A 14,645-nucleotide genomic window follows, 5' to 3' on the forward strand; every position below is an offset into this window, starting at 1 on the left:
AATTAAAAGTGTGCACAATAAATAATGTAATAATAATATAAATATGACCTTTTGTCTTGTGCAAAATAAAGCCAATGCTGTAATCCTAAATTAAAAAAAAGAAACTTCATCAAAAGTATAACAATATATAAATAAAGCAATGTCAACATTGTAATACGAACCGCTACACAAGCCTCCCTCCCGATATTGATTTATTACGCCGTATCAATCTGATACGTGGTGTCGACACAGCCAACACTTGGATTGGCCCAACATAACAGCGCTGAAGTCACTCGTTCTTCTTGTGAGAGACGAAGATGATACCGTTGCCATTAATTCTCCTCCTGCTTAGCAGCCAGATCTTTTCAGGTAAATTGAAGCTATCAACACTTTTACCTCATCGAACATAAAAGTGATTTGTTCACTTTAAAACCTCGCCAGCTTTTACTTTTACTTTCACCACGTGCTGCTGTTGCAAGTCGACAATTTGGTACTGGACAGAGGTGTGGACTCGAGTCACATGACTTGGACTCGAGTCAGATTCGAGTCATGAATTTGATGACTTTAGACTCGACTTGACGAAATGTAAAGAGACTTGCAACTCGACTTAGACTTTAACATCAATGACTTGTGACTTCACTTGGACTTGAGCCTTTTGACTTGACATGACTTGCTACTTTCCCCAAAACCCAAAGATTAAAAAGTTATTCAGGATCGCTGCGTATCTTTCATTTTGTACTTGTGTGTCTATCTATCAGCGTGTTTGGCAGCGTGTTGTTCCTGTCAGTAACTTCGTTCGACATTTTTAGTTGCACAAGGAAAAGTAAGTTTTGAATGTAAGCTAACGTTTATTGGTTAAGTAACGTGACTTTTATTTGTTGTGTAATTAAATCAGTGAGGCTGTGAACTCACTAACGCTATAACCACAGACATCTTATAAGTAGACGCAGCATCGAGCGCTACTGCCTACTGGCGCAGACGAGACGCGGGGCCGCCATCTTGGAGTGGTGATCTGCTCCACTCAGTACAATTCATTTGGCAGGAGCAATGAACTGTCAGCACATTTAATTCATCTTACCTCATTGAATACCACTGATTTTCACGCAGTTTTTGTCATACGTGTAGCTATGATAAAGGACACATGTTGTGGCGTGTTTTATTATTCATAGTTTGCTTAACAGTAATAGAATATTCTTCATACTTGCCAACCTTGAGACCTCCGATATCGGGAGGTGGGGGGTGTGGTTAAGAGGGGAGGAGTATATTTACAGCTATAATTCACCAAGTCAAGTATTTCCTATATATATATATATATATATATATATATATATATATAGGAAATACTTGACTTTCAGTGAATTCTAGCTATATATATATATATATATATATATATATATATATATATATATATATATATATATATATATATCCATCCATCCATTTCCTACCGCTTATTCCCTTTTGGGCTCGCGGGGGGCGCTGGAGCCTATCAGAGAAATACTTGAATTTCAGTGTTCATTTATTTACACATATACACACACATAACACTCATCTACTCAATGTTGAGTTAAGGGTTGAATTGTCCATCCTTGTTGTATTCTCTGTCACTATTTTTCTAACCATGCTGAACACCCTCTCTGATGATGCATTCTGCTTCGTCTCCTTGTTGTGTGCGCAGTTGTGCACTGCACTCTCTAAAAGCCCGAGATGTTATTGTCACATATGCATGTACAGTAGTCTGTTTAAGAGTGTCACAACATTGCTGTTTACGGCAGACGAACTGCTTTACGGTAGACGAAAACGTGACTGCTGTTGTTGTGTGTTGTTGCCGCGCTGGGAGAACGTTGATGAAACTGCCTAACAATAAACCCACATAAGAAACCAAGAACTCGCCCTCGATCATTCTATAGTTATAACGTGATTGGGCAGGCACACTGTTTATATTGTGGGAAAGCGGACGTGAAAACAGGCTGTCGACACATCACTCAGGTCCGCCTGAATTTCGGGAGATTTTCGGGAGAGGCGCTGAATTTCGGGAGTCTCCCGGAAAATCCGGGAGGGTTGGCAAGTATGATATTCTTATATGCTATAAGTGACCAGACGTCCGAGATCAAAACTGGGAATATACTGTAATCCCAGAGAAGGCGGAAAAAAACGGTCAGCTATTTTTAATTTGAAGAAACAATATGATTAGGTTATATATACATGCGTATATCCTACATAAACAATGTATGAATACATTAGATATCTATACATCTTAAACTGCATCTCTGTTGTTGCAGCAGCAGAGAGTTTATTCTGTCTTGACACTTTGTATTGATATTTTCTATTACATTCTTCCCTTAAATGATCATGTTTACAGTGATTGTTTTATATGTATTTTTTATGTATGTCGCTTTGGATAAAAGCGTCTGCCAAATACTTAAACATAAACATATATAAACACCTGAAAGTCTTTATATCAGCTAAAACCACCAATCTGTTTCACTGGATTCAGAATAAAACCAAATTCTGTCTTACCCAACAATGTTAGTATTTGAATATTGTTACTTGAAGACTTATTTATGGTTACAATTAAACTGTTAAGAAAGTATTGTCTTATATTTTGCCTAAAATGAGAATGCATCATAATCAGTGGCGGCTGGTGATTTTTTGTTTTAGGGCAGAAAGTTTGTAAACCAAACCCCTGTAGGGGGGTCATCCTCCCCCAGTAGATTTCTTTGCGATTTTTACATACAAATATTGAAGATCTTTGCTCCTTCTCAACTCTGTGGTAATATTCTTTTCACAAAATACAACCAATAGTACGTTAATGTTAAATCTTACTTGTGAAAAGTAATCCCCCGATTACTATTTTCAACAGTCCGCTCATTTGAGCAGGAAAACCCTGAACACTCTCTTTGTTTTCTACCTGTCAACTGTCAGTTTAGGCTGCACGCCGGCTCCTCATCACCACTTCAAGATGGCAGCCAAATTGCTCGCGTCACAGCAGCCAATGCTCTGTCTACTTATAAGATGTCTATGGTTATAACGTCATTGTAAACACTGCAATATGTTGCGTCCACTGCAGTTCACTATCTTATTCATACTTTTTGTCAAGTGATTTTTTTTTAAGCAGGGTTGCATGAGGTACCTACACATAAGGTTAAAGACAAACATAGTCAAATAAAGGTCAGTTAAAATGTATACTATATTAAGAATATGTGTACATATTGCATAGGGCCCTGACATCTAAAAAGTACAACTCTTTTTATTGTTATGTTCATGTATTTGTTATGTATTTAATGTGTACGCACACATCAACACACATACAGTATGAGATGAGATCAATGAGATAAGGTAAGAACAGGATAGAAATAGCTGTGGAACTAGTTACAATGCAATATGCCATGGAAATACAATGTTAACACTTTTGTGCAAATAAGTACAGTTATTATTTTCAAATGTGTTTATTCTGTAAAGGAATTAGTTAATTGTTTAAAATGACTGGTTAATAGTGCTATTATGAAGTGTAATGTCAGCACTATTTTTTCCTGCAATTTCAAATGCACTTGTTTTAATAAATAAATACAGCATTTTAAAAGCATATACAATCTGTGTAAATATATTAGTCGGTGGTTAAAAGGACTTGAAAGGACTCAAAACTCAAAATGCAGGACTTGGGACTTGACTTGAGACTTTCCAGTCTTGACTTTGGACTTGAGTCCGGACTTGCCTGTCTTGACTTGGGACTTGACTCGAGACTTGAGACTTGCAAAACAATGACTTGGTCCCACCTCTGGTACTGGAGGGTCGTATAGCTAAGTCAAAACAAATGAAGTATGTCCTATGATTGACAGGCGATCAGTTCAAGGATGTATGACCCAATAAAAGTAAACATGCGGCTTGCAGTGTAAAATACATCCAATTTCTTTCAAGACAGGTTCATCCATTTTTTTTCTACCGTTTGTCCCGTTTCAAATGTATGCAATCGATTTAACTCGTCCGTCTCGACACTCACTCTTCTTGACCCAGCAGAGAAGGTCTCCCTCAGTTATTTCCTGATCGCCACCTCTGGAGCGCCCCACCTGCCCGAGTTTGTGGGCGTGGTCATGATGGATGACATGCCGGTGGGCTACTATGACAGCAACATCAGGAAAGCAGAGGCCAAGCAGGACTGGGTCAAGTCGTACTTGGAGGAGGAGCCGCTGCACCTGAAGTGGTACGCCGCGCAGTGCCTGCACCACCAGCAAGACTTCAACGCCGACATTTTCAACCTGAAGAGCCTTTTTAACCAGTCGGGAGGTACCGTATAATTTACCCTTAAACCCACGCCTCTGTGCAGTCACTGACCATGCAGGGCTATTCCAAAACCACCATACTGGCCCCTAAGTTCAGTTCAAAACTTAAGCCATGTCTACATTAAGTCGTTTAACCCCTTAAACGGATAATTATCTCGCCTAAGCCCCGTTTCAGCCAGCGTTTAGTGTGGCGTTCGGGTCTGTGGGACCCTTTTTCATTTTTCATTGAAAGAAAAATGATACAATTAATTAATTTTTCAAACAGAAACTCACTGACTTTGGCTCATTTTCTGTGAAGAACATATATCAGGATACATATTTAATGACCACACACCATACACCCCCCCCTACACATTTCTATTACAAACCCCGTTTCTATATGAGTTGGGAAATTGTGTTAGATGTAAATATAAACGGAATACAATGATTTGCAAATCCTTTTCAACCCAAATTCAGTTGAATATGCTACAAAGACAAGATATTTGATGTTCAAACTCATAAACTTTATTTTTTTTGCAAATAATAATTAACTTAGAATTTCATGGCTGCAACACGTGCCAAAGTAGTTGGGAAAGGGCATGTTCAACACTGTGTTACATGGCCTGTCCTTTTAACAACACTCAGTAAACATTTGGGAACTGAGGAGACACATTTTTTAAGCTTCTCAGGTTTTTCCCATTCTTGCTTGATGTACAGCTCAAGTTGTTCAACAGTCCGGGGGTCTCCGTTGTGGTATTTTAGGCTTCATAATGCGCCACACATTTTCAATGGGAGACAGGTCTGGACTACAAGCAGGCCAGTCTAGTACCCGCACTCTTTTACTATGAAGCCACGTTGACGTAGCACGTGGTTGGCATTGTCTTGCTGAAATAAGCAAGGGCGTCCATGGTAACGTTGCTGGGATGGCAACATATGATGCTCCAAAACCTGTATGTACCTTTCAGCATTAATGGCGCCTTCACAGATGTGTAAGTTATCCATGTCTTGGGCACTAATACACCCCCATACCATCACAGATGCTGGCTTTTCAACTTTGCGCCTATAACAATCCGGATGGTTCTTTTTCTCTTTGGTCCGGAGGACACGACGTCCACACGTTCCAAAAACAATTTGAAATGTGGACTCGTCAGACCACAGAACACTTTTCCACTTTGTATCAGTCCATCTTAGATGAGCTCAGGCCCAGCGAAGCCGACGGCGTTTCTGGGTGTTGTTGATAAACGGTTTTTGCCTTGTATAGGAGAGTTTTAACTTGCACTTACAGATGTAGCGACCAACTGTAGTTACTGACAGTGGGTTTCTGAAGTGTTCCTGAGCCCATGTGGTGATATCCTATACACACTGATGTCGCTTGTTGATGCAGTACAGCCTGAGGGATCAAAGGTCACGGGCTTAGTTGCTTATGTGCAGTGATTTCTCCAGATTCTCTGAACCCTTTGATGATATTATGGACAGTAGATGGTGAAATCCCTAAATTCCTTGCAATAGCTGGTTGAGAAAGGTGTTTCTTAAACTGTTCAACAATTTGCTCACGCATTTGTTGACAAAGTGGTGACCCTCGCCCCATCCTTGTTTGTGAATGACTGAGCATTTCATGGAATCTACTTTTATACCCAATCATGGCACCCACCTGTTGCCAATTTGCCTGTTCACCTGTGGGATGTTCCAAATAAGTGTTTGATGAGCATTCCTCAACTTTATCAGTATTTATTGCCACCTTTCCCAACTTCTTTGTCACGTGTTGCTGGCATCAAATTCTAAAGTTAATGATTATTTGCAAAAAAAAAAAAAGTTTATCAGTTTGAACATCAAATATGTTGTCTTTGTAGCATATTCAACTGAATATAGGTTGAAAATGATTTGCAAATCATTGTATTCCGTTTATATTCACATCTAACACCATTTCCCAACTCAAATGGAAACGGGGTTTGTACATAAAAGATGTCCTGGACGGGTCCACTGGACCCGGGGCTAATAGAAATGTGGAAATTGATGTTCTGTGTACCACACACACACACACACACACACACTCACACACACACACAGCAGGCCTAGACAGGAGGAGGACAGAGTGTAGGTACACAGAACATCAGAGGGTCAATTGTGCGAGAAAATGAGAGCAGACAGTGTTGACAAACAATGTTGCAACCTTGTGTGGGAACCTCAGGCGCAGAAACACAAAGGAAGAATCCCTGTGGGATGCAGAAACTAGCAGAGAAATTTTCCGTGCAACGTTCGTATTGTTGTTACTCAGCCAGCGTTTGTGGGTCTGATGGACCCGTTGCATTTCGTGGCTTTTAACAATCAAACACTTTTATGTTAAAAAACTGAACAGATGATTATTGGGACAAGGTAAACAAGGTTTGAAGCCACATTCTGCACGTGTTACAACAGCGTGGCTTCTTAGTAAAAGAGTGCGGGTACTAGACTGGCCTGCCTGTAGTCCAGACCTGTCTCCCATTGAAAATGTGTGGCGCAAAATGAAGCCTAAAATATGACAACGGAGACCCCCAGACTGTTGAACAACTTAAGCTGTACATCAAGCAAGAATGGGAAATAATTCCTCCTGAAAAGCTTCAAAAATTGGTCTCCTCAGTTCCCAAACGTTTACTGAGTGTTGTTAAAAGGAAAGGCCATGTAACACAGTGGTAAAAATGCCCCTGTGCCAACTTGTTTGCAATGTGTTGCTGCCATTAAATTCTAAATTAATGATTATTTGCACAAAAAAATGTAGTTTCCCAGTTCGATCTTTAAATATCTTGTCTTTGCATTGTATTCAATTGAATATAAGTTGAAAAGGATTTACAAATAATTGTATTCTGTTTTTTATTTACGATTTACACAACGTGCCAACTTCACTGGTTTTGGGTTTTGTAAATGTCATCATCATCAAACTTTATTGCAGACCTTAAGATCCATTAAACATGCGTAGTTTGGACACCCTCGCTCTGGGGTGTTCCTCAAGCTTCTATTGTAAGCCCTCTCTTTTGCATTTGTTGTGCTATTCAACTGGTGCCCCACGAGTTCGGTTCAAAAAGACACTCACATTTCTGCAGCAGATTCTTAAAAACACATGCAGTTAAAAAACCTAGCTTTCTGAAAATGTCGCCGACGCTGTCCTGATCCTTTTGTTTGTCACGGTTGAGCATGCGACATGGAATTCTCCCCTGAAATGCTATTCCTTGAACAACCATGACACTCCATTATTGTGTCCATTATTTATATTCCTTTGTTGGTATGAAAATGGGAGTAAAATTGGAGCTGGTATTGATTGATGTGTTACAACTAGAGATGTCCGATAATGGCTTTTTTGCCGCTATCCGATATTCCGATATTGTCCAACTCTTAATTACCGATTCCGATATCAACCGATATATACGGTCGTGGAATTAACACATTATTATGCCTAATTTTGTTGTGATGCCACGCTGGATGCATTAAACAATGTAACAAGGTTTTCCAAAATAAATCAAGTCAATTCATGGAAAAATAAAGCCAACATGGCACTGCCATATTTATTATTGAAGTCACAAAGTGCATTATTTTTTTTAACATGCCTCAAAACAGCAGCTTGGAATTTGGGACATGCTCTCCCTGAGAGAGCATGAGGAGGTTGAGGTGGGCGGGGTTGGGGGTAGCGGGGGGTGTATATTGTTGCGTCCCGGAAGAGTTAGTGCTGCAAGGGCTTCTGGGTATTTGTTCTGTTGTTTTTAATATTATTTTTATTATTGTTGTGCAGCACTTTGGAAACATTTTTGTTGTTTAATTGGGCTATATAAATAAAGTGGATTGGATTGTTGTGTTTATGTTGTCATGATCCGTTACCCGGGTCATGGCATGATGTATGTTTTGGTAATGTTTCTGTGTTAGTCTGTTTCCTGGGTGCACCCTCTTTCCCTGTTTACTGTTGGTTTCCATGGGCACTGATTCTCCTCACCTGTCTAAGTTTTGCAATTAGTGTTCCCACCAGGTGTTTTGGTTAATCACTCCAATGTATAGTTTCCTGTCACCCAGCAGTAGTTGCTGGGTCAATGTTTGCAATTGGCAACAGTTACGTTCTCCTGGTTTTTCTCCTCGCTCTAGTGATTTTCCTCGTTTTTTCACCCTTGGTGACATTTTGGTTTTGTTTGGCTCCACGCTTGCTACCGTCCTCAGTTTTGTATTTTTTGTCCTGCGTTTAATTTATTAAAATACTTCATCTTACCTCCACGCTACTCCTGCTTGTTTTCTGCCTTGGAAGGAACACGACAATCGCAGCTATGCGTCGAAGACGTAGCATATGTTGTGTAACGGTGCGGGTGTTCCCCCGAAATGTGTTTGTCATTCTTGTTTGGTGTGGGTTCACAGTGTGGCGCATATTTGTAACAGTGTTAAAGTTGTTTATACCAGTGTTTTTCAACCTTTTTTGAGCCGAGGCACTTTTTTTTCATTGAAAAAATCCAAAGGCACACCACTAGCAGAAATCAATAAAATATGAAACTCGATATTGACAATAAAAAGTCGTCGGATATGACTTTAAACCATAACCAAGCATGCAACACTATAGCTCTTGTCTCAAAGTAGGTGTACTGTCACCACCTGTTACATCACAACCTGACTTATTTGGACTTTTTTGCTGTTTTCCTGTGTGTAGTGTTTTAGTTCTTGTCTTGCGCTCCTATTTTGCTGGCTTTTTCTTGTTTTGTTGGTATTTTCCTGTAGCAGTTTCATGTCTTCCTTTAAGCGCTATTCCCCGCACCTGCTTTGTTTTAGCAAACAATAATATTTCAGTTGTTTTTATCCTTCTTGGTGGGGACATTGTTGATCGTCATGTCATGTTCTGATGTACTTTGTGGACGCCTTCTCTGCTCCACACGCTGTAAGTCTTTGCTGTCGTCCAGCATTCTGTTTTTGTTTACTTTGTCGCCAGTTCAGTTGTAGTTTCGTTCTGCATAGCCTTCCCTAAGCTTCAATGCCTTTTTTTAGGGGCACTCACCTTTTGTTTATTTTTCAGTTTAAGCATTAGATACCTTTTTACCTGCACGCCGCCTCTCGCTGTCGTCTGCATATTGTGATCACAACAAAGCAATTAGCTACCTACTGCCACCTACTGATATGGAAGAGTATTACATGGTTACTCTGCCAAGCACCGACGCTCAACAACAACACATCATTTGCAGACTATAATTACTGGTTTGCAAAAAAATATTTTTTCCCCCAAATAGGTGAAATTAGATAATCTCCCACGGCACACTAGACTGTATCTCACGGCACACTAGTGTGCCGCGGCACAGTGGTTGAAAAACACTGGTTTATACGGCCACCCTCAGTGTGACCTGTATGGCTGTTGACCAAATTTACATTGCATTCACTTTTGTGTGTGAAAAGCCGTAGATATTATGTGACTTTAAGGTTTATTGGGGCTCTGTACTTCTTCATGTACCCAGCGGTGTTTTAAAAAGTCATACATTTTACTTTTTGAGATCGATACCGATAATTTTTAAACCGATACCGATAATTTCCGATATTACATTTTAAAGCATTTATCGGCCGATAATATCGGCAGTCCGATATTATCGGACATCTTTAGTTACTTACAACAGCCACTTTTATTGCAAATCTTTATACAAAATCAGAGAAGAATGCATTCACAATTCAATGCAGGTTATGGGTTCGCACAGTAAATATGTTAGCTACTGGTGTTTACCGGGATCTCACAAAAGTGTTTAATACAGTTGACAATGATATTCTCATGTCAAAACTCCACCGATATGGGCTGCAAGATGTTGTGACATACTTGCCAACCCTCCCGGATTTTCCGGGAGACTCCCGAAATTCAGTGCCTCTCCCGAAAACCTCAGGGGACAAATTTTCTCCCGAAATTCAGGCCGAGCTGGAGGCCACGCCCCCTCCAGCTCCATGCGGACCTGACCTGTTTTCACGTCCGCTTTCCCACAATATAAACAGCGTGCCTGCCCAATCATGTCATAACTGTAGAATGACGGAGGGTGAGTTCTTGGTTTCTTATGTGGGTTTATTGTTAGGCAGTTTCATTAACGTCCTCCCAGCGCTGTAACAACACACAACAACAGCAGTCACGCTTTCGTCTACCGTAAAGCAGTTCGTCTGCCGTAAACAGCAATGTTGCAACACTCTTAAACAGGACAATGCTGCCATCTACTGTACATGCATATGTGACAATAACATCGACATGAAAAATAGTGACAGAATAGAACAAGGATGGACAATTCAACCCTTAACTCAACAATGAGTAGATGAGTGTTATGTGTGTGTATATGTGTAAATAAATGAACACTGAAATTCAAGTATTTCTTATATATATATATGTATATATATATATATATATATATATATATATATATATACATATATATATATACATATATATACATATATATATATACATATATATATATATATATATATATATATATATATATATATATATATATATATATATATATATATGAAATACTTGACTTGGGGAATTCTAGCTGTAAATATACTCCTCCCCTCTTAACCACGCCCCCCGCCCCCCCGCCCCCGAACACGCCCCCCCACCTCCCGAAATCGGAGGTCTCAAGGTTGGCAAGTATGTGTTGTGATCAAATGCTAAACAGGTATCCTGCGCCTCCTCAGGGGTCCACATTCTGCAACGGGTGAGCGGCTGCGAGGTGGACTACGACACCGGAAAGGTTACCGGGTTTAACCGGTACGGTTACAACGGTGAGGACTTCATATGGTTGGACCTGGAGACGGAGAGTTGGGTGGCCGAGAGAAAGGAGGCTCACACCAGCAAGGAGAAATGGGATGATGAGAAGGTTACAATAACGTTCATGAAGCACTTCTACTTGAACGACTGTCCTCGGTTACTGGAGAAATACATGCGCCACGGGGGGGACTTCCTGCAACGAAAAGGTGAGATGACCCTGGTCATATTAATCCACTGTGACCAATAATAATCAATAACCATAACGTATCCCCTGCAGTGCTCCCAATGGTGTCGCTCCTCCAGAAGACGCCGTCGTCGCCGGTCACCTGCTACGCCACAGGGTTTTACCCTGAGAGAGCCGAGATGTTCTGGAGGAGAGCCGGCAAGGAGGTCCAGCAAAAGCTCGTGGAATCCTGGGAGACACTCCCCAACCACGACGGAACCTTCCAGAAGAGCGTGACCCTGAACGTCTCATCCATCCCGGACGGCGAGTGGGAGGAGTACGAGTGCGTTTTTAAACTCGATGGCGCCGACGACGCGATGGTCACGAAGCTGGACAAAGCCGTGATCATGACCAACTGTGAGTGCCTTTGGTCTAGGCGTCCAAGGTGTAACCCTCTGACTCTTTTTCTTAATGTTCCGTTTTAGATCCAGGTCCGCCCTGGAGCTTCTCTGCTGCTGTGGCCGGAATCGTCGTTGTGCTGATTATCCTCGTAGTCGTCCCCATCATTCTGTGCAGAATTCGGCGTAGACAACATAACAGTAAGCACCCAAAACGTGTTAGGGATACAGGAAGAAAGGATGATAATGTCCAGGATACTGATTCGGCCTCAGGCTTCCAGTCAGCTAACAGTAAGTACAACTTTGTCTAATTAATTCATTAATTGCATCATTTTGTCCCATAGGGAATAACTGACTCTGCTCCAGGATCAGCCCTGCGCACTTGATGAATGTATCGAGCCAAGTTGTGGATAATTTTGTTTTGTTTTTTGCCAAAGTGTCATGAATGCTGTTCTTACAAACAACGTAAGGTGCAAACTGCCTCCAAAGCTGCACCCATACTTGCCAACCCTCCCGGATTTTCCGGGAGACTCCCGAAATTCAACGCCTCTCCCGAAAACCTCCCGGGACAAAGTTTCTCCCGAAAAATTCAGGCGGAGCTGGAAGCCACGCCCCCTCCAGCTCCATGCGGACCTGAGTGACGTGTCAACAGCCTGTATTCACGTCCGCTTTCCCACAATATAAACAGCGTGCCTGCCCAAACACGTTATAACTGTAGAATGATGGAGGGCGAGTTCTTGGTTTCTTATGTGGGTTTATTGTTAGGCAGTTTCATTAACGTCCTCCCAGCACGGTAACAACACACAACAACAGCAGTCATGTTTTATTCTACCGTAAAGCAGTTCGTCTGCCGTAAACAGCAATGTTGTTGTAATATATTGAGTTGGAGGCAATAACCAGGCGAGGTGATGAAGTACGTCTCTTTACTGTAGACTTCAGAACAGACTCACACACTTGACGTCAGGTGCGCAACGCCACGTAAATCGTTGGCCAACTAAAAAGTAACCCCAGTACGCTATAGCCAACATTCACCAGGAGATGGCAACAGACAAACATAGATCACTCTATTACATTCCTCCCCTTTTAGAAATGTCGAAGTTACTCAAAATAAATAAACAACCCAACCAAAAAATGCAGCAGCTCAATTAAAAAACTGTACTTAAGCCACATTCTTTTTTTTTTTTTTTTTAGTACTGAACTCTTAACCCTCATTTGTAAACAATGACATGCTTATTATACAAACAGTATTTTTTACACCTTTAACACAGATTTTTATACTGTCTTCAGAGATTCAGTGGTTGTGTTATTAAGTTACAGAAAGTATTTACGGTCCTGTACTCGCCTGTGTCAAGAAAATAGGAGCGATGACAGGTGTAAGGTGCTGCATTTTTGGTTTACCACTTTTTTTTGTGTGCCTTGCCACTCTACATTATACCACAAGTCATTCTTCTATTGCATCTAGAGATGTCCGATAATAAATAAATGCTTTAAAATGTAATATCGGAAATGATCGGTATCGGTATCAAAAAGTAAAATTTATGACTTTTTAAAACGCCGCTGTGTACACTGACGTAGAGAGAAACACAGAGTGCCAATAAACCTTAAAAGCACTGCCTTTGCGTGCCGGCCCAGTCACATAATAGCTACGGCTTTTCACACACACAAGTGAATGCAAGGGATACTTGGTCAACAGACATACAGGTCACACTGAGGGTGGCCGTATAAACAACTTTAACACTGTCACAAATATGCGCCACACTGTGAACCCACACCAAACAAGAATGACAAACACATTTCGGGAGAACACCTGCACCGTAACACAACATAAACACAACAGAACAAATACCCAGAACCCCTTGCAGCACTAACTCTTCTGGGACGCTACAATATACACCACCATATACTAGCTCCCCCCCCAAAGAACCCCGCCCACCTCAACCTCCTCATGCTCTCTCAGGAAGAGCATGTCCTATATTCCAAGCTGCTGTTTTGAGGCATGTTAAAAAAAAAAAGCACTTTGTGACTTCAATAATAAATATGGCAGTGCCATGTTGGCATTTTTTCCATAACTTGAGTTGATTTATTTTGGAAAACCTTGTTACATTGTTTAATGCATCCAGCGGGGCATCACAACAAAATTAGGCATAATAATGTGTTAATTCCACGACTGTATATATCGGTATCGGTTGATATCAGAATCGGTCATTAAGAGTTGGACAATATTGGATATCGGCCAAAAAGCCATTATCGGACATCTCTAATTTATATCTGTTGGTTGTTGCCTGTTTACAACATTTTAAATGTCAAAATGACGCCTCACAGACATTATTTTTGTTATTATTTGGCATGCAGCCTTTTAGGGGTCCTGATCTGCTTGTATTAAACACTGTGGGCCTGATCTAACTGCCTGTATTAAAATATGCGCCAACTTGATAGCGCACGCAAAGCTGATCTACTAATCCCGTGCGCAGAGTGTTGCATCTCATTAAGCGTATCTGCCTTCACGTATATGCAGAATATACTCTATGCTGACATGCACTGTGATTTGTCAATTCTAAAAATGTTCTGCGTTGTGTGACATCTCGAGAGGCTGTGTCCTGGAGGGGAAGTATATTCCCCTGAGATGGCTCCAACCTGCGAGAGTTTTGGGCGCCATCTGGTGGAGAACGGCACATCACAACCCCACACCTGTGGCTGATTAGTGAGATTGCCATGTAGGGCTTTTAGGGCCAGCGGGCATGTCTGTAGGGAAAGCGTGGAAGGAGAGACAAAGCCAATTGTTCTCAGCTGCAGAGGAGAACACCGAGCGGAAGGTTGTTGTGTGGCGGTCCGCCAAAGTTGGAACAACAATGTGGAACGCTGACCTGGACCATTGTGGATGGTGACCACACCCACCAGGACAGCACGACAGGAGGGGTGAGGCCTAACTGTGCTGGAGAAACCTTACTGCTGTAAATCCCCCTAGAATCCTTCATTAAATCTTTGTTTTCATTAATCCTTGGTGTCCTTCCCCCGCAGAGAGCTTGCCTCTCATGATATCACAGTTGACACTGGCACAGTAGACACAAATTGCCAAGCCGCAGTCAGGAGGAGACGATTGCGGCAGTATAGTC

General features: G+C 41.3%; 1 protein-coding gene across 2 annotated transcripts; it reads left to right on the forward strand.

Annotated features, from left to right (window-relative positions):
- The first annotated feature begins 229 nt into the window (after positions 1 to 229).
- LOC133577164 (major histocompatibility complex class I-related gene protein-like) lies at positions 230 to 14,410 on the forward strand. 2 transcript variants are annotated; one of them, XM_061930776.2, is made up of 6 exons: positions 230 to 348; positions 3,994 to 4,263; positions 10,899 to 11,177; positions 11,249 to 11,551; positions 11,620 to 11,733; positions 11,877 to 14,410. In XM_061930776.2, the coding sequence occupies exons 1-6, from the start codon at positions 297 to 299 to the stop codon at positions 11,885 to 11,887; spliced, it is 1,029 nt and encodes a 342-aa protein (XP_061786760.2). In that variant the 5' UTR covers positions 230 to 296; the 3' UTR covers positions 11,888 to 14,410. The 2 variants fall into 2 exon arrangements, with proteins under 2 accessions (XP_061786760.2, XP_061786761.2); XM_061930777.2 differs by having other exon boundaries at positions 243 to 348; positions 3,997 to 4,263.
- The last annotated feature ends 235 nt before the right edge of the window (positions 14,411 to 14,645 follow it).

The sequence above is a fragment of the Nerophis lumbriciformis genome, linkage group LG37 (assembly GCF_033978685.3).
Source record: "Nerophis lumbriciformis linkage group LG37, RoL_Nlum_v2.1, whole genome shotgun sequence".
NCBI lineage: Eukaryota > Metazoa > Chordata > Actinopteri > Syngnathiformes > Syngnathidae > Nerophis > Nerophis lumbriciformis.